A 24,798-nucleotide genomic window follows, 5' to 3' on the forward strand; every position below is an offset into this window, starting at 1 on the left:
CGGGGACTTTTCTTACTGATAGTATACACTGACATTACCCCGTCCAACACTCGTGAAGTTCCTGACGCATCTACGGTCGCACTTAGCAACATAGTCGTCAGCCCTGAACAGCATGATGACTTTCTCCTGACCTTATCGGACCCACACAACGCCGCACAGGGCAGCCGTTTAACTGCTGCACATATTCTAGCCGTCCCGATTGGCTGAATTGATAGAGCTACACCACTGGTGAAGCGGTGGCCTCGGTTCGAACGCCGGACAGGAGGGATTTTTTCTTCACCTATTATGTTTCCGGGAAAGGCGCATAACATTTCTTTGTAGTCGTAAGGCATGCAAACGAACAATTATTTTCTTGTTAAAAGTCTGCTCCACTTTGAGGGATTCTTCCATGAACATTCGACCACAACTGAGTTCACATGACGAAAGCCTGCCGAAGCGACAGAATATAACGTACGAATTATGAATGCATTACTCATTCTGTCGAATTAAATATTACGCCGTGCTCGACGTTCAGAAAAGACTGCGGATAGAAATGAAGTGATTTCAGAGTGTAGCTTTATCGTGGACGGTTGGCGGCTTTCTACATTATCTTAATTTTCCAGTACAAGAACTTTTATCATTGTACACACTCGAACAAGGTACATATCCCGTGAAAATTCGCGTAAATTCTTGTCATTGTAGTCCACCAAATCATGGGAAGCATTGGATTCTTAGGGACGTTGCAGACACAAAACTGCGCGAAAAGATACGAGAGCGCAGTAGAATTCATTTTGCTCTCAAGGCCGAGACATTGCAGGGTGCAAAGTGCATTTATAAAGGCGGAGTCTTCAAGGCAATGTAAGGCACAATTTTTTGAAGCCGATAGTGATACTATATTATTGCTGTGAATGCGACCAGACATCTCCACATTTGAGAAGCCGCACTGGCCCAATTCAGAAGGAAGAGGGCAGTGACCAGACTATGAACCTTGTGATGATGGTCAGAGCGAGGTTAAACGCAATAGAGAGGTTTTGTTAATTTGCCTCTTGCAGAAGCGCGAGCAAGTAATGTGAAAAACTACACCACGCCATGTCGAATAACCCGAACTGACGTCATGATGACGTCGCTACCGGACATGACGTCTAGCCGGTAGTCCGATCCAGGCGTCCGTGCGGCACATTTCATTTGGCGGCGTTCTAAAAAAAAAAAAAATGAGTGAGCGACATCGGTTTAAGAAAACACTTAGCCTCGCTATATTACTCGCCACTAAACACTTCACGGTGCTGATTTCCGCGAGCATAGCGTACGCAGACCACGTTTAAGTGTTGCATGTCACTAATTATAGCGCGTCTTGTCAAAAGCAGAAAGGAGCGGCAAATGAAATGTGCCCTGACAAGGGCTGCTCACAGCAGTGAAAAATTGCGCAAGTGTGCGAGCACGCTATCATTTATATGAAAAGCAGACCAGTGAGCTTAATACAACCTTGGTGAGCGACACAGGCTTCGGTCTGCAAGCATGTGTATTATTGCGTGGTGAAAGGAAGGGTTGGAAGACAGCATTTAAATTCAGCTACGGCTTTGATCTCGTTGTTTTAAATCCCCTCGCTCTCTTTAGCGCAGCGTGACCCCGTCATCCAGCATTTAGGAGTTACGGCTACATGACATTAGTTTCGCTGCGTGCAGCCACGATCCGAAATTCTCCAGCAGCTGATTCTTGGTCCCGGTCGGAGAGGCTGCTCTCGCTTCTTGCGAGGCGCTGCCGTAACAAGTTGGCGGCGAGAGTTAGGGACAAAAGGAAAGAGAAGCGGCCAGTCAGGAGAGGGGGTGCGAGAGCGAGCAAGGCGGCGGCCGCACGCGGGACAAACAGGCAGCGGTATTGCGCGCGCATTGGCATACGCCCAAAGCTGTCGTGTGCAACGCGAGTTTGCGGTGGCTCGGCCCAGGGCCGCAGCGTCCTGGCGGTGACAGCCGCCACCACGTGACTGCGACCCGGGTTTGACATTTCGGGCAAGGGGAGGGAGGGCTGAATCGCCTTTGGGGAAAGCAGGCGTGGTTCCGGCGGGAGGGGGAAGAAGTGAGAGGAGGCATCGGGAGAAAGGGGCAAGGGTTGCGGGTAGAGAGCGCGGCGCAAAAGGAGAGAGAAGGAAGGCGTGGCCGGCACATTATACCGGCTCGGTCCGTTCGCCCAGAGAGAGCTGTCAATATCAGCAGTTTTGCGAAAAAGACTGGCCACCCTCGCCGCCAGCAGCGACTGACAACGCTGGCAGACTGGCAACCCGCTGCTCACAAAGGCAGCGCGGTGAAAGCAATTTGCCTGGCGACAGGAAAAAAAGGAAGGGGAAAAAAGGCGCCGAACGAAGAGATGGGAAAAAAAATAGAATAAAGGCACCATAAGCGCAGCACTCGGACATGATTCAACTTGCGCCGCCAGAAACCGCAGGTTAAAATTTTTCAGAATAGAACAGCGGCAGCGTGGGTAGAAGGAAGAAGGAAGTGGCGCGGCACGCGCGCTCACACGCACAAAATAAATAAAAATAAAAACGAGAGCTTCTTGTGTGTGCGCGCCATTTTCTCTCTTCGCTTGACTTCTGAGTGCGGAAAGCTGCGCAGCACCAACGAAAGCGCATGCGGTCAAGTAGTCTGAGAGCGCTGCGTGAAAGCGTGCTCGGAGAAAACGAAGCGATGAGAAATAACTCCGACCACGTCACTTAAAGGGCGAAGGGGAAAATGAAAAGCAGCTTGTTATGTGCGAGAACATAAAGAAATGAGACACGGGGCACTAGCAACGAGAGGAAGGCTGAGATAATGAGACTTCGCAGCAGCATAGTGCGAGGGCGCGCAAGACAAAAGCGCATTGTTCTCATTTCCATGTGGCCTCATTTTTGCCAAGGGACACCTTTTTGCGTACTTTAGTTTTCGGTTTGGGAATGCTCTGGAGTGCTTGGCTGCCAAAAAACAAAACAAATGAAACTGATGCCGGAGAAAAATACAGAACCTCGAACGCACAACCGCAATGTAAATGAGAAATGTGAAAAAGGTTACGCTTGCATCAGCAAAAAGGCTTAGAGCTCCTTGTCGTTTTCGCATCGATGAAGAAATATCCCAACTTCTCTCGCTAGTCCGTCCAAATAGCAATTTTATCCGCTACACATCCAGCACTTCACGGCCCAATGGAATGCCGTTAACAATATTCGTAGTTCCAATGTGTTTTAGGGGAATCCCAAAGGGCGGAGGAAATTCAAAAAAAGGCGGAAATTGCTCATCAGTATCCATACGACTGCAAAAGTAGGCTATATACATCTTCCACGGGATGTGCATGCATCTTTTATTGCAGCATTAACAAGAATAGGATGGACTCTAATAAGTATATATTTTCTCTTTTTTACATTTTTTACACTAAATATAGATATAGGTTCCTATAAAAACTACGCGTACGAGTACGCTGGCCCATATTTGTGCAACAAGAGCTTCGCAGGCTGAAAGCATTTGGCCCAAATTTACTGGCTCTCTCTGGCGTTTTCTTTCATTTCCTTTATCAACTGACTCAAGCGGGTGACATGAAATTTGCACCGGCTACGCGTTAATAATCTGAGTTACCAATAACAGGGATAGAGGATGGATATTCGAGTATTAACATAATTAGGCAGAAATGAAATGTGAAAAACGCAGTGCTCGTTGAAAGTATCTGGTTGGTGTGCGGTGGACGGTCACGAACCGTGGTTTGAACCACGATATACATCTGTCGTAGGCAACCACCGTAGTGGGGTGTTAGAGTGCGCATCCTCTTCATTTTCATGCGTCCTGTTTTGCATTCCCCATGTAGTTTGAATAGAAGAAAAAGCCCAACGTCACATCAGCCCGAAATATACACAAGCAAAAGAACTAAACAGGCGAAAATAGCTTAACGAAATTGAAGCACTACAAAGCGGTGATAATTAATTTATACTTTATATGAGGGCCCGATGCCGAACTAATGTTAGCCAGCGCTGTCATTAGCAGCTCAATGTATGATTTTATATTTTAAGCCATCTGAAGGGTATACAATTAAAGCCTGAAAAGGCATGCTGTCGTGGAATATAAGAGACCAGGCCGAAAACGAGCTCTTATCCGCTATCAAAAAGTGCGGCTAACAAGGGCCCAGTAAGTAATGCACGATCTTCCACGAGGTCACCGGAAGGCGCTTAAAGGACAATGCCCTTGTCCGAATATTTACTCTGCCGCAGCAGCATAATAAAGAATTCTAGGACATAATGGAAAGGCGTCGCAAGACGTTCCTTTCGTAACGATTCATTTAGAGAAATAATGTCGCCAGTAGTGCCTTCTTTCTGAGCAACTATTAGCCGTCAGTAGTGCCTTCATCCTGGGTAACAATTACCATTGCTTTCTTTCTGTGTAAATACTAACGTTCATATCTGAAAGTTTCCTCCGGTACCAGAGCAGAGACCGCTGCTGTGCATAAATAGGGATTCAACGATAGGGATTCGCTGCTGGGATTCAACGGTCCCAAGTTCGATTCTCATCGCGCGCTCCCGTCTCAAAGGACTTGGCTGTGTTGCCTCGTGACGTCACACAACCCTGCGACCAATCGGGGCCCGGTCATGTCACCTGCCAACTATCGCCTGTCAGACTTGCCAGTGATTTTTAGCGCGCAAAGCCGATAACACCAGACTTCCTGGAGAACGGGGCCTTGCTATGCCGTTAATGCGAACCTTCCCGTGGACTAAATTATTTCGCAACCAATTTATTGAAGAATGAAACCGAGTGCTTACATGATTACAGTGTTTCTTCCTCGTCGCCAAAAAGGCCACGGTACGCTGACTCCACCGGAGGTCCATTTCCTGATGACCGTTTCAGAAGCGATGAATGCATAAGAAAGGCATACCGAAGCCTTCAGGTGAGACCGCACGAGCATTGTGACATAAACTGCCCCAATGAATAAAAATTAGTGGCTGCATAGCCGTTAAATCAAAGTGAATCGGTCAGTGTACTGCTATTTTAATGGATTTTAGCTGCAGCTTTACCCCCTTAGCCGTGCAGTCGGAATCAGAGTTATCGTTTTCGGGATAAAGTGCAATACCGCAGCTAATATTTCCAAGGAGCCAGTTGTGTTTCGCCTTTATGTGGCGATGTTGGGAAAACACTTGTTGATGAGCATATCGATGTTCTTGATATAATGATGGTTTGGATTAGCAAACATTCATATTATTTAATGGCGCGACAGACAGGTTAATTATTTATTTAACACACAAATAAAACAAGAAGAAACAAACAAGGAGAAAACTACTTACATGACTGGCCGTTGATCAGACGAAATCAGCCATGGTTTAACCCAGTGCGCTTGCTTTTAAGCCCTCTGTCTCCGCCCTTGGTAGGGACAGCAACCAATAAACAAAAATTATTTAGCACTGTAGAATCTGCATGGAATAATGCGAAATCACGGATGCTGCTGTTGGTTACTTCTGGTTGCTCCCCCCCCCCCCCCTCTAACATAGCAGACGTCACCTGATTCCAGCTTTTCTCCCGCGCATTTCTAGCGTTTCCCGGACTGTTCCCCTTTCCCACTGTGCCCCGAATCAACCCGACAGCGTTTACGTGCTGCCTGCAGCGGGGTCGAGTACAGTCAATCCACCCCCTGCGCGAGAGTTGACCGGACTCAACCCGTCGTCTTTTCGACCCGACCCGACACTATTTGCTGGAGACCGAAAACCGCATTAGAAAGTTCAGCGACAGAGCGCGGTTAAAATTCATACGATTAGTTAACCCCTTGGTGTTTGTGTCCTTCAGGGCCACTATTCTCTGAAAATGAGGAATCTTCTGAGGAAACACGAAAAGCGAGGCGTCCGTGTGTTGTGCGATGTCAAGCACGTTAAAGAACCCCAGGTGGTCGAAATTTTCGGAGCCCTCCACTACGGCGTCTCTCATAGCCTGAGTCGCTTTGGGATGTTAAACCTCAAAACCACACCAATATATATTCACATTGACACTAGCACGCTCCTAGGGGAGTTTGAAATGTTCTGACGCGTTTCGTAGATTAGATATCATGGTTATTGTGGTCCTTACGGAAGCGCACTAGCATCATGTACTAACATATATATAAAGTCATTCTTGGTATTAGCTAGGTTATGTATGACAAAATTTATTATCGCCGAGCCATGCTCCGTATTATTATGGCCGTGACTGTACATCACACACCATAGGAGTATGAAAGAAACTGAACAAATGTAGAAGTGTAGAGAGGGGGAAGCCTCAGTTCGCAGGCCAAGCCAACGTTTCGACTTGCTTCGTCTGGACGAAGACAAGACAAGTCCACTTGTCGAAACGTTGGCTTGGCCTGCGAACTGGGGCTTCCCCCCTTCTACCCTTGTTCAGCGCTTTTTCATACCGTGTAACTCTTCTTCCTCTCGGTCACCAACACCATAAGAGAGGCAAAGTTGAGCAGGTACTAGTTGCTTTGATACAACAGCGCCTGGCGCATCAAGCAAGTTTCCACCACTGAAGTACAGAACGCAGTGCGCTTCCACATAAAACCCAACAGAACGCGAATACTCCTCAACACCCAAGAGTGAGACTCCGTACCGACGCTTGCTCACGCATACTGAAACTGCCCAAGAGCCAACACACCACAACGTCACTTGCTTTCCCGCAACATACCGATGTGGGAATTCCTGGGCAGAACGATCTTATCCAGGGGTGCCCTCTTTTAGCACTTGCTCACTGTCTCGGAAGAACTCTTTTAACTCTCTCACATTGAAGAGCATATACCCGGACCATATGTCGTCTCAATAAAAGTTGTCCTTTCTCACGAAGGTCGTTTCTCATCATACACGTCCCCCGAAGGAAACGTTTCTATCGGAGGCTAGAACGTACATGGCTAAAAGCACTTGTTCTCACTGCTGGAAGGGAAGATTTGTGCGCTCGAAGTCCCCATCATGCACATCCCCACTGAAATTCTCCATATGACAAACGCAAGGATTTAATCCGTGTTCTAAGGCGACGAGTCCATTGTACGGTAGCGAGATATGCTATGCTCAGAACTGCCGGCCGCGAGAGGGTTTACACCGGAATCGTTGTGCCTCCAATAGTTTCTGTACCACAAAACTCAGCACGGCAGAGCAAGCATGGCCAGTTCCCCTCTCGGATTCTTTGCATACCGACGGTGTCATATTCTGCAGAGGAGGCTGGCAAGGGGCGCCCGCAAGGTCGTCTCTCGAAAGTGCGGTCGGAATCGGCTTATCCTACCCGCTTTCTCACCGCTTCGAGAGGCGCACTTGTGCCCGAGGAGAGGAGGGCCACTTGGAATTATTCTCCTCTTCCCAGCAGCCGAAGCATTGCTCTCTTGAATGCGATGGGTCCGCTGCTGAATTCGGCTGCTGAGATATATAAAAAAAAAAAGAAAATAGCAGGCTCGAAAACGAACGACGTTCCCCGTAAACCGCCTTCAAAATGGTGCAGAATCTCTGGACAATTAACATCGTAGTTGCGAGGTGATGCACATGGTTATCTGTGCCCGGTTAGTCCCAGTGCAAATTATTCTTTGTTATGATATATGTATGGTGCCACGTCCTAGAGTCGCCCCAACGCCATGAGAGGCTCCGCAGTGGAGCGCTAGGGATTCATTTTACAATATGCCCTGACATCGCGCATCATTCAGGCATTTCTAGATTTTGCGCCCATTGAAAAGAGGCCACTGTGGCCGCGATTCGATTCTACGACCTCGGAATCAGCAACAGCATCACTCTGGGTAAACTGAAGCCCAATTTGTGAGCAATGCTTAATTTGCACCTGTTGGCATTCATTGAAGTGAGGCGCGTTTGTTTCCGTTAGCACTGTCCGTGTCGTTCTCTTTCTTTCTCTCGCTCTTCGCCGATCTGGTGAAAACTTAGAAGTTTATAATTGCTTTTCTTGTGGCTTTCAACAATTTCTGTTTCTTTCACGTTGCGTGTTCTCGTAATGGACAAAGTATTTTTGCGCTAACTGACCCCCCCCCCCCCCCCCCCGCATTGGCCGCGTACCTTATCGACGATAATATTATATAAGCCAGCTGTTGCACAGTGCATGCGCCTCGATGACAAATAACAGTAGTTGTTTATGCCGAAGGCAATGTGCTCTATAAGCTTATGTTACAAGCAGTTAGAATATTTCTACATAGACTGTATCCTCTCCGAGTCCATCTTTCGATGATAGCGCGAGTGCTCGCACACCATCAGCGTTCACGTATTTTGCTTTCGTCGTGCGTCTTTTCTTTATTGACGGCTAACACGAGGCCACCTAGAGGAACTAATTGGTCGAGCGCTACGTCAGAAGAGCATTGTATTATGATGCACAGGGACGGCACCCGGGATTAACACCAGAGAAGAGTATTAGACTATGCACAACTAACGCCAGGAGTAAACTAAACACTAAATCTTGTAAATTTCTTTATCACATATAAAACTTTCAAGTCAATAGTGAAGCATGGCCTATTGGATGGCTTCATATTTCGATGACACCGGGGGTTCTTAATGTGTACTGACCCGAGTTCAGGAGAGTTTTTTTTTTTTTTTTAGTTTTTCCACCATCGAGGGACAAGGAGCAAACTATAACATAGCCTTTAGACGTTAAAAGTTTTCCTGCGCCGTTTAGGATCAGCTTGCGACCATGCTGATCAGAGATAAGCATCGAAATGGGGTCGCCGCGGCCGAAAATCGCTCCCGCGGCAACTGCTGCAATTTACAGCTGGAACTCGTGGTGATTGAACCGACGGAGCTAGTGGGGCGAGCGCTTGTGAAATTTAGCAGGCATACTGTTCCTGTGCGTGAGCGTTTCCCATTTGTGCGTCAAATATACTCCGCCTCCTTCCATCATTAACTCGACTGCCCGAGTGCAGTTGATGCTTGAACATTACCGTTTTTTTTTTTTTTTTTTTTTGCCCTCGCTGTCCGTGACACTGAGGCAGAAGGCAGAACGAAATCCCCGCGTGTAATCAAGCAGAGTTTTCAGTTGACCGTACACATATATCCTCCCGCTATCACCTGAGTGCTTCGATAAACAGCGACTTACGTACGGAGCGAACTACGGAAACCCTGCAAAAGTTCGAAACTTGTGCAGCGTTCATCCGGCATCGTTTTGCGGATACGCGCTTTTTGTAGCTTCTTTGCCGCAGCATACCAATTTGCGTGCAGGTACGCACAGCTTTTGAAAGAGGAATTCGATCTGATAAGCAAGATGTATAGTCTGGAGGATGGTGACCGCATACAAGGTAAAGTGTAATGTTCACGAGTCTGCGAACCGGGCTTGACTGGCCGCAGCGTCATTAAACAGCAACAAAGCAGCGACTGTCAAGTGCTCGTTTTCTTGCAAGTTGCATACAAGGGGTTGAGCCGAAATTTTTCAGTTCGGTGCGGGTTAGGCCTCGGACGGATGCTTTAAACTCGTTCCAACCGATTCATAAACGCTCGAGAGCCAAGAGAGAGGATGCGGCTCATAAGAGAGCAAAAGTGGCAAGGGAAGACAGATACGCTGTTCAGATAAAAAACGGCTCATCCTGGAGGCCAGTTAAGCTGCGGAAGCAGCCAGGGAGACAATTCATCTCTCCCTTTCGGCTCGAGGAAAAGCGCACAAGAGGCCCTGAGGCCATGATGAGGATGAGTCTGTGGTAATTCCCTGTACAGCGGGAGATCAACGGCACCCTCCTGATCAGGCCAAAAATGAAGTAAAAAGCAAGAAAGAAAAAGCTCAAACGCACACATACGCGATAAAAGACACACACCCCCGAGCGCGTACGCACGCGCACACACAGTATTGGACCTGGAGACGCCACCTCCAGTTGGCGTCTCCGCCACGTCCACTAAACTGCCAGTTGGCAGTTTAGCTGCGCGTTAACATTACGTTAGCTTATTTACTACTATACATTTCTGTGAGGGCCTGCTGAAGTTAGGCTCCTTTTTGGTTAGGCTCCTCGTTCGGCAAGAACGCACTAGTTCCGAGTGGAATCGACTGCAAAGCAATATTATACCACCCTGGTGTCTTCAGAAACTTTCTTGTCTGCTGTCTCATCTGATGTATCGCAATAGCGCGTCTAATACATAGTGTTTGTTCATCGGTTTCTTTGTTTTATTCTGTTCACCCAGTCTGGTTGACTTCGGATGATTTCTGTGCTTTCTTTCCTTCCTGTTGGTTTTAATGAATTTTTGTCATCGTACAGTAATCCCCCTTTGTGGCTATTATTTTGTTGTTACTACTTTGTAATTCTTTTCAACTTCGTTCACTCCTGTGAGGACTGCCAAAGGGCAGTCGGCAGTAATTATGAAATTAATAAACAAATAAATAAATAAACGGATAAATCAATAATTAGTTAAATAAACAAATAAATAAATAAATAAATAAATCAATAATTTATTCATTAAATAAATAAATATAAAAAATTACCAGGGTTCAATGCTGCTGAAGCAAATATTGAGCGAAAGCATTAGCTGCAGGTGACCGAATGTTCTTCTTTTTTTTCTTCTTCTTCAGCCTACATATAAAGCCCCACTTTAACCAACCCATATGAACGTGCCTTAGTTGCCTATAGGCGTAACGTGAATACCAGGGCCCTAGCAGGCTGATTCTGACATAACCGTCCCATGTGAAACGAGACCCAAGTTGGCAGCTCCTGCCAGCCCGTGTGTCACGTGGGATGTGACGTCACAGCGTCACGTGGGCAAGACGTAACTGCGGCCGGGTCACGCGAAGGCTTGAAAGTGCGAGTAGTATTGCTTTCGCAATAAAATAACTTCACCCAGTCGGCGAGCTGACTAAGCGCATGCTCGGTGCTTTTTAACTACTCCGGATGACGCACAGCGGCTAGCCTTGTTTTTTCTGCTGCCACACAACCATTCAGATGTCATGGAATCTCGGTAATAACATTTATCTGCAGGCGTCTGGAAGATCAACTCCTTTGTCAGTTGATTCTGTCAGTTGATCCTCACATATAAATTGACGTGCGCCGGAAAGTAAGAAGCGTCGATCCGCTATAGGGATCTGCTGTAAACGCACCAGAAGTGGCCATGACCCGGAAGTGAGCGTTTGGCAGTGCATGAAACGGGTCATCGGCGCTGTTTAAGAAAGCCTCATTTAGCCCATGGAATCTCACGTGGGCGAGATATGTCCGCGGGATCTGTCCGCGGGATCTGTCCGCGAGATCTGTCCGCGAGATTCGACGAAATATCTGCGGCGTTCTGTCTAACCATTAAGAAAAAAAAATCATCCTTCACCGGGAATCGAACTCCTCACCCTCAGATCACAAGCCGAGCGCGTTAACCGACTAAGCCACGCTGGGCTTTTTATCTCCTTTTATCCCCTTTTAATCCCCTTAACTTCAATTGCCAAATATACAATGTTTTGTACCGGGCCCTCAACGCTGGTAATCCGCCTCTGATGAAGTGGAGTCTGATATAAATTTTTTGGTGGCAGGTGTAGAGATGAGATCAAGCGCTATGGCTGACTCTTCTGCCTCTGTGGGGGAATTGATTATTGAGCAGGATGATAGAAGCTTTGCTTGAATGTCAGCTACCGCCAGGGCCATACGGGAGCCTGACATATATTCCGCTGCATCCACGTCGACCACCTCATGGTCCTCGCTATACTGTTCGTGTCCCTTGCTATTCTCCGGTCTCAGTCTCGCTCAAGGTGCATGTTTTTTGGGACTGTGGTTATGTTGGGGAACGGAGGATAGCAGAAGTTCATGGGGACTTCCTCAACAGGGTGTGTACCTGGGGTTAGGCTTAACTGGCATAGCAGAGTGTTGCCATTCACTGAGTTGGATAGACGGTATATTTTTGCCGTAAATGTTGCTTCTCTAAGTTCCTCAAAGGTGTTGTGGGCACCGAGTTTGAGGAGTCGGGTGCTGGATGTGCGGGGGTGAAGGCGATGAGCCATTTTCGTACAACTTTATAAGAGCGCGTTTACCCGGTCTCTTTCCTTTTGCTTGAGGGGGCAGGTATGGGAGGGCATATGTGGAGCTTATAATGTAAGCTTGTGGCAAGCGAAGCGTGTTCTGTTCGCGTAAGCCAGCCCGGCGGTTCACTATGCGGCGAATCAGTCGGATGGTCACTTGGCGTGTTTGGAGAGTTTGGAGGAGTTTGGACTTCTCCGTGCACGAAATCGGAGTGAAGAACTAGGCCTAGCACACGGATTTTAGGGAGATTCGATGGGCATCTAGTTTGAGGGAAATCGGTGGACTGGCTGAATCGTACTTCTTGGGACGGTAGAGAAAGAGTTCTTATTTTCGAAGGGTACATGTTAGGCCACGTACACGCACATACGCGTCGATGGTTTTTAGTACCAATTGTATACGGGTTCTTATATTACGATATCACTGCCGCGGTTAATCAAGGTAGTGATGTTGTCGGCGTAGAGGCTGAAATGGATGTCGGGGATTTGAGCACGTTGTCGGGGTAGGCGGAGAAGCGCTATGTTGAATAGCATAGGGAAGAGGACGACTCCCTGGAGCGTACCTCATACCTAACAGCATACCTTCCTTTCTACTGGATTCATGTGTGGCCAATTCCCCTCGTGGGTATGTTATGGGGCTGCATAGTCGGGGTGCATTACAGGAGGGTATGTAGGCATGTACTGGTTTCGTAGTTCAAAGAGTTCCGGTGGAGGTGTATCGGAAATGTTGTTAGTTTGGTGAGATTGCCTCTTTAGGTATTTTTAGCCTGATTTGAGTTTATTAAGGGTTTTAAAAGGTTCCGTGTATGAGCTACTCATATTATCATCTAGCTTGTTGCATAGCGACTCCGATTTTTGTCCTGAAAGATTCGCTTCATGCGTCTCTATTTCTTTGTTAAGACGGGCGATGCGGCGTCTAAGTGTCCAGTTCCAACGCTGTCGTTGCCAGCGTCGATCTACTCCACCTTTAGTCTCCCATAGATGTAGGAGGCGTGTGTCAATTGTGTCGCTTGGGCAGTCGTCTGGTAGGGCACGAGTTACGGATCAGACATCGCTTTACACGTCTTTGCAACATTCAGTGATGTCAGTGATGGGGGCATAGCTGCGGGCACGTTCGGAAAGAGCCCCACTTCGTGAAAAGATAGCCTCTGGAAGGCTAGTGGAGCAGTTCAATGCTTAAAACAACTTCGATAATGAAATGATTACTACCTAGGTGCCAGGACTAGTTGCGTACACTGAGGAGCTGAGCAGCATCTCCGAATGCTTGAAGCCATGTCCGATAAGCGGCGCTATCTCGTCTGCCTCTTCTGCTCTCTGTTCTTTTTCGAATCAATTCCACACTGGAGCTGTGCGGTTCAAGTGGAGGTTTCGCTTTTTTTCCCTGCCATCATTTTAACTGATGTAGGAAGCAGGGAATAAGTGCGTTTGGCCGTCTTTGGTCAATACCTATCGAACGCTGGTGGCATAACACTGAATTCGTAACTCCTTCAATTATGGCTGAAAGAAACCAATTAGTAGATAGGTTCAGTGGACTAAAATGCGGTAACCAATCCCTAACCCCCTCCCTCCTCTCTTCAGTGCTTACCTATATATATATATATATATATATATATATATATATAGGATGCGAGAACATCTAACATACTCTCCACCTGCAGTTCATCACTCCCCATCTGCACCTGCTTTTTACCCCAACAATACCATTGTACTTTCCTCCTGATAAGCCCTCTTTCCCTCTCCGCCACCTGTTTCTTTTCTGCTCTTCGCCTTTCAATCTATCCACATCGTTTCCATTCGCACTCCTGATGAAGGCCAGCTTCTGGTCGAAACGTCAAGTCCAATAAATGTTTCTTTAATTGAAGCGTACACTTCTCTCTCTCTCTCTCTCTCTCTCTCTCTCTCTATATATATATATATATATATATATATATATATATATATATATATACATACCACCCCACCGTTTCTTGCTTTCACGTAAGACCTGTACATGAATTTTAGGAGAAGTCTCTAGCAAACAAATTTTGGTGCACCGACAAGCCCATCATTCTACTCATGCTACTACGTCATAACGAATGGAGGCGCATGTAAATCGCCGAGAAAAGCCGCCTGCCGCGCTATATGCGAACTAAATCCGACGAAGAACGATAAATGAGGCAGACCGCGCGACAAGCACCGGAGGTCACGCTCCCTCCTGAAATTTCAGCACCGTCTCGCGATCGTTGGACCGCAATGAACGCTTGCCTACGATCATCGATGTTAGCCGCACCGAGTTGAACTTAACTGCGTCATCACGGAGGAAGTAGCAAAGGAGGACCGCACGGAACAAGTTAACCAGCGCAACCAGCGTCAAAAAAAGGACACAGGCCGGTGCTCGCGTCTCCATTCCTTCCCTGTGCCGTCGCTCCCTTTTGGCGGCGCTGGGTGTTTTCTTGGTGCGGTTCGGCTTAGCGCGCTCCCGCGCTGCCGGAACCGATGGGACGTCGTGTGCACCCCGGGCGACTCAGCCGCCTTGAACGAGATGTCGCCTTGGAGACGCCGCGTCAGTAGCAGCAGGAGCTGCGGCGGCTGCGACAGCACCGCTGCGGGAACAAGAAAAAGAAAGGAAGAAAAAATAAAAACAAGTAAGGGTAGCCGAAGGAAAGCTCGCGAGAAGAGGGGGGGGGGGGGGGGGGGGAAGGAATTCGGGCACCGTTGCGCGTGGCTCTCTCTCGGCGGCGTATTTATTTAATGGCTGGCGACATGCTGCAAGAGCTTCGCGAAACGGACCAGCTGTCACTTCCCGCGCGCGCGAACTCCCCCTCGCTTTGCCCGCCCTTCTTGCCCATATACGACTGCCGCCGCTGCTGGCCGTTCCTCCCCAGCAAGCTGCCGCGAGTGCCAGCTTGCGCTGTCCGGCGCATGCGCGCCGACGCGCTAGGCACCGGCGGTCGCGGGCTGATTTGCCTCCCTTCTTTTTCGTCACCTCATTTAGCGTCATGTTGTTGTTATCGTACTCAGCCCTGTTTCCTCCTCTCCCCGTGTGACCCCGAAAACTCGATCTGTCGGAAATTATTGGCCGCTGAAAAGGCGGCTGGTCAGTTAAATGCTTGGTGCTCCTGAGATTTGTTTGGAAACGAGAACTGCAAGAGAAAATTCTTGGTATGGTTATGTGTAATCATTGGTGCTCGAGTCGCCGAAAATGCGCCGCGTTATGCTCCACTTTATCCGTCCCGGCTGCGGTAACGTGCCAACACGTCTGTGTTCGCTCTCAGGTTCGCGACTTCTACTTGGGGTCGAGTTCAAGTGAAAATAGTGCTGACCACCAGTTTGAAGTTAATAGTATGGTGCCTTTAATCTCACCCTAACGTTCCTCACTAACTTTGTCAAAAAGGCGTCAATGCAGAACGGGGCATCGAGAACGAATATTGCGGGACTCAGCCCTTTGTCCCTACCACCCCCCGGGATATGATGGTACATATATATATTGTACAAACTGCGCAATTTCACCCCCCGCCCCCTTGATCAGTTTACACCAACTGGAGAAGCATTGCTACTCCTTTTCGTCCACCCCGTCGGTGTGGCGCAGTGGTTACGGCGCTCTACTACTGTTCCCAAAGATGCGGGTTCGAATCCCGGCCTCGGCGGCCGCATTTCGATGGCGGCGGAAAGCAAGGCGCCCGTGTGCTGGCGATCTCAGTGCACGTTAAAGAACCCCAGGTGGTCGAAATTTCCGGAGTCCTCCACTACGGCGTCTCTCATAGCCTGAGTTGTTTTGAGAATTTAAACCCTACAAACCAAACCAAACCTTTTCGCCCAGAAAAAGAATTCTAGCTACGGCACCGCTGAAGAGCGTTAGCTAGAGAAATATTGATTGGTAACTGCTATGCACGGCGCCTATTTTCATACCCACCTTTGAAGTCGTCTTGTTTGGAACACTGCTTCGGACGATCAACAGTTTTCTTTCCTTGTCCCAGACGTACACAAGACCTATTATCATCACCAGCCCAGCTGCGTCTACCGCAGGACAAATGCCTCACCTGCATATCCTACATATTATCCACCCTGTCCTGTACTAGCTGCAGTCACCTGACCTCCGTAGACTTCCTGATCACGTCCGCCCACCCAACGTTCTGCCACTCCATGCAGCTACGACTGTTTTCTTGTCTTGTATTCTATTCAGTAACCCCAAGGGGGCATTTGTTATCTTTCTTTCACGTTACATGCCCTGCCCTTGTCTATTTCTTCTTCTTGCTCGCAGCTATTGGATATTAACTCGCGCTTGTTCCCTGACCTATTCTGCTCTATTCCTGTCTCTTAACGTTTACAACTATCATTTTAATTCCCATAGCTCTCTGCACTGTCCTCCATTTAAGTTCATGACTCTTCGTTAACCTCCCCGTTTCTGTGTTATAACTCATTTCGGTAAAATGCAGCAGTTATATATTTTTTCATGAGAGATATTGGGCTAACGGCTATTAATCACCTAGAATTTCTTTTCGAATACACTTGACCAAATTCTTATTCTCCTAGCTATTATACTTAGTGGTCCAGATATGCAGGCTCTGCTTGCCCTAAGTATAGATGATGCATTCCCTTGCCTCTTTCAACACTTCGCTTCCAATCGTGAACTGCCCTCCACTTTTGTGACTCTCGGACATTACATTTCTTCATATAACTTTTTATACTCACCGTTAGGCTTTCCCTGTTTAGATCCTCTATCATGCATTCAAATTCGCCCCGTGAGTTACTTAGCAAAAGGAATGTCATAAGCATTTCGGAAACTCCATCAACGCTTCTCTTCAACTCTTCCCAGACCAGTTCTTTGAATAAAGCATCTAAATACGTATAGAATAGTATTTGAGGTATCATACCTCACGTGAGATACGCATCCTAGGTATCCCACACATCTCGCATTTTTTTGTTTATCTGTGTCAGTTCTGTGTGACAGGTTTCTCCTATCTATGGCGTTAGAAACTTTTGTACTTCTGCGTTTCTTTATCAGGCGCCTCCCGTCTCGTGAGAGCTCGTTAGTACCCTGCCTATCTGTCCTGCAGCGGCACGTTTTCCCGTCACTTCCCTGTTGCGCTAATTAATGCCAGTCTTCCTTACGAAATTCCCCCTTTTCAAATTCAGGACAGCTTGAGACGTCGATCCTTTATGGTCACAATCTCATCCCACCGACCACCTCCACATCTTGTCTTGTGCGAGGTTTAGCGCATAATATGAAGTCCATTTTATTTTTAGTCTAGCGGTTCGGGCTTTTTCGAGTCCACTTCCGGGTCTTCTGCTGTCAGAAGGTATGGCATTTTGCGTGGGGTTTTGGGTTTAACATCCCGAAACTACACGTGGGCCGTAGTGGAGTGCTCCAGATATTAACTTCGATTACCGAGGGCTCCTGAACGCGCACTGACATCGCACAGTAATCGCATTGCGTTTCGCCCCTGCATGAATGCGGCTGCCGTGGCCGGGGTTAAACCCGCGTCTTCGGGCTCAGCCCCCGCGGTGGGACGCAGAAGGCATTCTTTCCTGCTATTTTTTAAACGCATGCCATAATCACCTACTGACTGTCTATCTGCCTACTTCTTGTCTACCTTGACACTGAAGTCGCCCATCAGGACAGTGTATACGTGCATGCCACCGTGGTGTTTAGTGCATTCTTATTCTACTCATTGCCTACTACATGTCTTCATAAAATATTTCAGTCTCGCTATCATGACGAAAATTGAGTTGGTCCATGCAACCTTAGAATTGTATCACTTATTAAGCTCTATCCCGACTACTTCTACGATCTCCTTAATGCTGTAGAATTCGTTTAACTATGTGCTTATTTTGCTAAACCTTTGAAGCATATAAGGCTATATGCCTGTATGTCTTTTAACCACTATACGCTTAGCATCACTAAGCCCTATGACGTGTCATTTAAAATCCTCTGGTTCTTCAAAAAGCAGTGCTAAGATAACTTCACTGGCTCCAGCGTTAAACGTTGTTAGGTTCACGTTCATACCTTGCAAGGTTCAGGTCACAAGATGTTGTGGTTTCCTACGTAGACATAGGCCACCAACCACCGCGGGTTCGAGCGTCGCGCGAGCCGAAGCCCCGATCAGCCGTTACCACGCGCACCCTGAAACACCGCAGCGCGCTTTCAACCTCCACCGGGAGGAGAGCACTTCGCTGCAAGGACACCCACCTCCAAGTTAACGAAGGAGACGTTTATTGAAACGCCATCCTCCAGCGGCACATACACACACACACACACGCACACACATACAAAATATACAAAACGCACAAGTGACACGGAGTGCGCCGCAAGCACGCAAGGGCGTGCTGTGATCTCTCTCTCGCAGTAACCAGAGGGTTCCTTTGAGAGAAAGTGGGCAACCACCGCAAGGTACGCCTGTCGCGGATCGTTGGATCACGATCGACAGGCTCGAGTTGCGCTCTCAGGTACGACCCGGAGCAGACGAACTCGAGTACACACTGGTCTGCGCGGACAAAGGCCGGCAGACAAGAACAGTAGCGTACGCACCTTACGATGTCTCGGAGGAGTCTCCCTCTGAGCTCCGCTCGGACAGTCGCGCGAGCGCGGCTGTCGAAGCGGTGCCCTGTTCCCGCCAAAAGGCGCCAATGGGAACAGCCACTGGGACGCCAGGGCGGAGCTGTGGCCCGAACGACAGTGACAAGTCGTCCGAGCCCCTCTCCGCCGCCTCAGGCGGGAGAAAGGAAACGAGGAGAACAACTGGGAAGCGGGCGGCGGCCGCGCAAAGGGCAGCCGCAGCAAGCCCGAATCCCACATCCTCCTCTCCTTAATTGCCCTCCTACCCATCAGCGAAAGCAAGCGGCAGGTCCCCAGCATGAAGAAAAGAATGCTATCCTCACGCAACAAGTCAACTACGCTTCAGCTCCAGCCAAAAAGATCTCGAAAAGACAAACACTCAAGAAAGACAAACACCAACAAGGCACACACAAAAAAAACAAACAAAACAAAAAAAAAGGATAAGATGACCTGGAGAATAATATGTAAAGTTCCGAATACGAAGTAAATACGAAAGTGTCAGCGGCAAAGTTCCAAAGTTCGACACAGTTCGTCGGTGCAGCACAGAGAGCCGGCGGTAACCGGTGACTCACCGCTCGTCGACTTCTGGGTGGCCAGTTGGCAGCTGCTGGCTGCAGACGATCTCCGATCGCAGTCGGTGCGGGAACAGTGAACACGCGGAAGGGGGCCCAGGAAACTTCTCGGCGGTCATCCAAGACGCACATGTGGTGACCGCGCGGGACGTTTTTTTTTTTTTTTCGCTCAGCACACGCGGGCTTTCTTTCCACCGCGCTCAGCACACGCCGGCAAACACACACGCCGCAACGTCATCGCCTCCGCTCCCGAGCACGCTCACCAACAGCAACGCACACACCACACAAAGTGTTACGCCGAGCTTCAGCGGCAACCTGTCCCGAGCACCTTCGCAGCCTCGGCGGTCTTGGGTGAAGGGGAAGGGGGCATGGTTCACGCTGCTTGTCCCCCAACTACCCCAACTTCCCCTCTACACGCACCGAACACAGCCGCGCGGCGGGCATGCTTAATGAGCCACCGTCGCGTGTTCAAAAGGAAAGAGGAGAAAAGACGCGCTCTGCAAAAGAAAGCACTCACTGTACAATAGGTGAAGCGAGAACGGAATCAAATAAACAACAACATAAAACAAAGATGCTAGAAGAGACAAAATTCAATAACGCACAGAGGCTGGAACTAAGCGGGACAGAAAGGGGACGGCCGACGTTGTTTCCGGGCAGGGTCCGACGAGAAAGCTCGCTCGGTGAGGCGATATGCCTTCGGGTGCGGAAAAAGTCCGCCGTCCGGCATTAAATCACACAGGTGACCGTCGCCTCAGATTGTACCGGTGCGGGGCACGCTTGCGTTCCGCCGCATCAGGTGTGCCTCGTCGCTTGCCTGTGGTGACAATGGGCACCGACGCAAGCTCGTCAGACCGCGACACATAGGCCTTCAGGTCTGCGATGTGGGCACGGCTGGTTTTCCCCGTAGAGGAATCCTCCAGCAGGTACGCGAGTGGCGACCAGACTTTGACCACTCGGTACGGACCAAGCCACTTAGGAGCAAGCGCGGCTGAGAACCCCTTGCTCGCGTCACTAAGAGCGTGGTTGCGCTTCAGGACAAGATCGCCCACCTGAAATGTCAGGCTGCGGTGCTTGCGGTCGTACTGAACCTTCTGCTGGGCTCTGGCCATCGCCAAACTCTGTCTTGCTCTGCTGAGAGCCCGACACAGCCGGTCCCGAAGCGTTGACGCATAAGCAGAGCAGTCTGCTCGCGCCTTCTCATCCTCGAGCTGCTGGCTCTGAACGACGCCTGACATCGGATTCGCCAGCTCCCTTCCGAAATTGAGGAAGGCGGGAGAGAAACCAGTTGAGCGATTCTCAGCTGTTCGAATGGCGAACGCGAACTCACTCAAATGGTCTGCCCAGTCTTTTTGACACTCGGCAAAGGCCGTAAGCATTGGTTTGAGCGTTCTGTTGATCCGCTCGGTCAGATTAGACTGGGGATGGTAGGGTGAAGTGGTGAGGTGCTCGATTCCGAGGGAACGGCAGGTATTACCGAACACCCGAGCCGTGAAGTAGGACGCGTTGTCCGTGATCAGCCGTTCCGGAAAGCCGAAGCGACAGAACACTTTCTGGAGTTTATCCAGCACCGCTCGCGCTGTCACTTTCCGAAGGGGGTACAACTCGACCCACTTGGAAAAATGATCAACGACTACCATCAGGTAAATGAACCCCTGCTTGCTTCTGGGGAAAGGCCCCATCAAATCGCAGGTGGCCATCTGCCACGGACGCACACTGTCAATTGGTTTCATCATGCCCGGTGGCTTGCCACCCCTTGACTTCACCGTTTGACAGACATGGCAGGAACGGCAATAGCGGAAAATGTCGCGCTTCATGCCGGGCCACGTCACCGATTGACTCAGTTTTGTGAAAACTTTGGAGCCACTCAGGTGACCGGCAAGTGGCTCGTCGTGAGAGAATCGCAACAGAGCGCCTCTCAGACTTTTGGGGATAACCACTTTAAATGGGTCAATGGACTCATCATCTGTGGCTATGTACTTCAGCAGGAGCCCGTCATGGTCCAGCAAATATGAGTCCCCGGGGCTCGCCGCGACACACGCTGGCTCTTGCCCCGCTGCGCCCGCTACAGTACAAGTAGCGTCACGGCGCTCCGTCTCCCTGAGACCGTCGCTAACCTCGCGACAAAAGGAGTCATTTTGCTGGGCCGTCAGTAGCTCTTTACGGCTGAACACGATTCCAGTCATCCCAGAGGGGAGCCTGTTTTCGTCCCCGCGCAGGTTAGCCGCCAAAACTTCGCTCGCTAGCCTCGGCGCATCTGGGGTGCTCACAAAGAGCCTCCCCCGTCGCCCGCTTCGCGAAGTGCTGCTTGCCTGGGTGGCGGAATGGGTAGGCCCGTTTGCGGGCGTCCCCCTCCTGCCGCTCGGCGGCTCGTCCGCTGTTTCGCCCCCTCCGCTTGCCGGCGCAAAGGCACCGCTGGCGAGTGGGGCACGGGATAGCGCGTCAGCTACCACGTTCGTGCTCCCCTTGCGATACTGCACCGAGAAGTCGTAATGCTGTATCAGGAGAGCCCAGCGCGCCAGCCGTCCCGCAGGCTCCCGGAGCCGCATCAGCCAGCTGAGCGCGCTGTGGTCTGTCTGCACCACGAAATGCGTTCCATCAAGGTAGACGTCAAACTTGCGCAGTGCAAACACGATGGCGAGGCATTCCTTCTCGGTAACGGAATAATTCCTTTCCGCGGGCAGCAAAGAACGACTTGCAAAGGCAAGAGGTTGCAGCACGCCATCGAATTCCTGTAGGAGAACGGCTCCTAATCCCAGATCGCTCGCGTCAGTCTGGACTACGAACTGTCTGGTCAGGTCGGGTAGCCTGAGCTGCGCTGTTTCTGCGATGGCACTAGACAGGCGGCGAAAGGATTGCTCTTGCTCAGGCCCCCATCGCCACGCAGCAGTCTTTCCCAAGAGCTTGGTCAAGGGCGCCTGCACGCGGGCACAGGACGGGATAAATGACCTATAAAAATTTGTCATTCCCAGAAAACGGCGCAGGCCGCGTACGTCCTTGGGCACAGGAAACTCGAGTATGGCTCGAAGTTTTTCCTGATCCGGCTCAATGGAGCCTTCGCCCAGCGTAAACCCAAGCAACTGAACTCGGGTTCGCGCTATTTGGGCTTTTGCAGGATTCAAAGTCATCCCGGCAGCCCGTACCCTCTCGAGCACGTCGGCAATGTGGCTTAAGTGCTCATCAAAGGTTCGTGAATAAATCACGATGTCGTCCAGGTAGCACATGGCATGGGACCATTTCGCTTCGCCTAGGACGCGGTCCATCAGCCTCTGAAAAGTCGCAGGACCATTGCAGAGGCCAAAGGGCATGCGAGTGAACTCAAACAGCCCTCTGTGGCACGTGAACGCGGTCTTAGGCCGGTCAATGTCATCCATCTGGACCTGTAGGTAACCTTTGGAGGCATCTAGCGTGGTAAAATACCGCTCACTGCCTAGGCTTCCTACGATTGAGCTGATCGTTGGGAGCGGATAGGCGTCCTTGCGAGTCAGCGCATTCAGACGGCGATAATCCACACACAAGCGATGGCTGCCATCCTTTTTGGGCACCAACACCACCGGAGACGCCCAGGCGCTGGACGAGCGACGGATAATGTCCGACGATAGCATCTCATCCAACAACCCATCAATCACCTGCCTCTTCGCAAGGCTGACGGGTCTGGGATTGCACTTCAACGGAAGCGCTTCTCCGGTGTTGATCGCGTGGCTCACTAAAGTGGTACAGCCAGGTTGATCGGTGAAGAGCTCCTCGTACTGACGCAAAAGTGCTGTCAACCGAGCCTTCTGTGTCTCATCCAAAGTTACCGCAGAGGCGGCCAGTGGATGGGGTGCGTCGTCGTACCGCGCCGCTCGCTCCCACATGGGGGTGTGAACGGCATAACGCTCGACACAAGGGCAGGGCCCCGATCGCTGAGCGTGGCACTCTCCGAACGTCTCGACTGCACAGGCAGATACCGACGCCGGGGGGCTAATGAACGGCTTCAGCTGGGAAAACGGTCCTTCGCAATAGCCGCCATTCGCAATGTCCACCACGATCCCGGTTTTCTGGAGAAAGTCCCTTCCGAGAATCATGGGCACACTGAGCCCAGGGAGATGAATGAAACGCGTGCGTCTCGCTCGCTCTCCCCATCTGACAGTCAGCCTCGCGGCGCCAGCCGAATGGGCCACGCCTTTCGCGAGGTTAAATGTCAAACGGCAATCCCGCAAGCGCACAGAGTGCTTTTGCAAGTGGGACAACACCTGTTCACTGAAAAAGGAGGCGCTGGCTCCTTTATCCAGTAACGCCGGAAATTCGCGGCCAGCAAGGGTGACCGAAATAAACGGCGCGGGCGCACCACCGAGGCAGCTTACCCTGTACGCAGAGGGAATTAGCAAAGCTTGGGCCGGCTGTCTCTTTACAACCGACCCCCGTCGCCGTTTTCCTGCCTCGCAGAAGGCCTGGCTACGGAGCATTCTCTTGCTAAGTGTCCCCTCTCTTGGCAACGGAAACAACGCATACCCCCGCGAGCTTGGCCGCGTGACAAAGGCGCGTCTCCCTGCCTGGGTCCGCTCGCTGCCCCACCGAACAAGGGCCGGTTTTTGCGAGCTTCTCCCTCCGCTGTGCTTTGGGTCGCATGGCGTCCTTCGGCACGCGAGTAAGAAAACTGTGCAGCGCAGGCTGCTCGTCTTCCGTACGAGTAAGGATCCAGAGCTCTTTCGCTCAGCTCCCAAGCGTCGTTTCGCCCGCCAACGGCTGCAAAGGCAGTTTGTGCGGGTTCACGCCGGTGAGGAAGGGTCATGGCCCCTCTCCATGCGCAGCGTGGCTCAAGGGCCTCGCTTGCCGGCGGTGGCGGGCGATAGGCACGCGCGGCGAGGATGTCGCCTTGAATGCGCTTTGCCTCGGCGGCCAGCTCCTCTAGATCTCGGAATCGGCCGCCGCGCAGGTATGCCGAAAAAGTCGGATGTGCCTGCCTGAGCACTCTTTCGACGCGTTCCTCGTTTGAGGCTGTTGGCTCAGCGATTGAGAAAAGGTCTTCCATCGCCCGCACAAACTCCTGGAGCGACTCGTCCGGGGCCTGTGTGCGGAGCTCCAGCTCTCGCCGCATCCTACGCTCATAGTCAGCGGGCAGGAATTCGCGCATGAATGCTGCACGGAACTCCTCGACAGTCGCTGCTCGGTGGCCGGAAAGCCGGTACCACCTAGCTGCCGTGTCAGTCAGCGCTGCGGGGATGATGCGTGCAAGCACAACCTCATCAGGGAAACCCATAGCTCTCTGGTAATGGGCGAGGGAATCAATGAAATCCCGGGCACTGATAGGATCATCATAGCCGCGGTACGTCGGCATGGGCAACATGACCGCGGGGTGAGACAACTTCGGCGCGGCCGAAAGCGCCTCAACCGCCCCTGTTAGCGACTGAATCATCTGGGCAGCGCTTGTGAGCAGCGCCTGCGTCCTTCCCAGAGGAGGTTTGGGCGGGTTGCATGAACAAAGAAGGCAAACGGTCCTCCAGTTCGATGAGCGGCGCGGTCTCCGCAGGGAGTCCGGCCGGCGCCTCACCGTTCACCGAGCAAAACTGACTGCTAGCGGGGCACGGCTGCTGTTGCGCGTAGCTGCCGGTAGCGACGGCATCGCGCGAACTGCTTCCGCCATGGGCGGAAAACTGATACAGCGGAGGTATCTGTGTAGCGGTCCCACCACAGGGTGGTCCGGAGAAAGCTCCAATGGGAGCCGAGGGATCAACGTTACTCGCGGCATTGCCGTATAGCCCAATGGGGCCGGCGGCCAGCCACTGTGTTTGGCTGTTCAGAGGAACAGCATCCAACGGAT

General features: G+C 50.7%; 1 protein-coding gene across 1 annotated transcript; it reads right to left on the reverse strand.

Moving 5' to 3' along the window:
- Positions 1–23,385: 23,385 nt before the first annotated feature.
- On the reverse strand, positions 23,386–24,417 carry LOC146201792 (uncharacterized). Its single transcript, XM_084599315.1, has one exon. It carries the CDS (start codon positions 24,391–24,393, stop codon positions 23,386–23,388), a length of 1,008 nt encoding a protein of 335 aa, XP_084455441.1. The 5' UTR covers positions 24,394–24,417.
- Positions 24,418–24,798: the final 381 nt, after the last annotated feature.

The sequence above is a fragment of the Amblyomma maculatum genome, chromosome 1 (genome assembly GCF_055883805.1).
Source record: "Amblyomma maculatum isolate TAMU_Amacu chromosome 1, ASM5588380v1, whole genome shotgun sequence".
In the NCBI taxonomy this organism is placed as follows: domain Eukaryota; kingdom Metazoa; phylum Arthropoda; class Arachnida; order Ixodida; family Ixodidae; genus Amblyomma; species Amblyomma maculatum.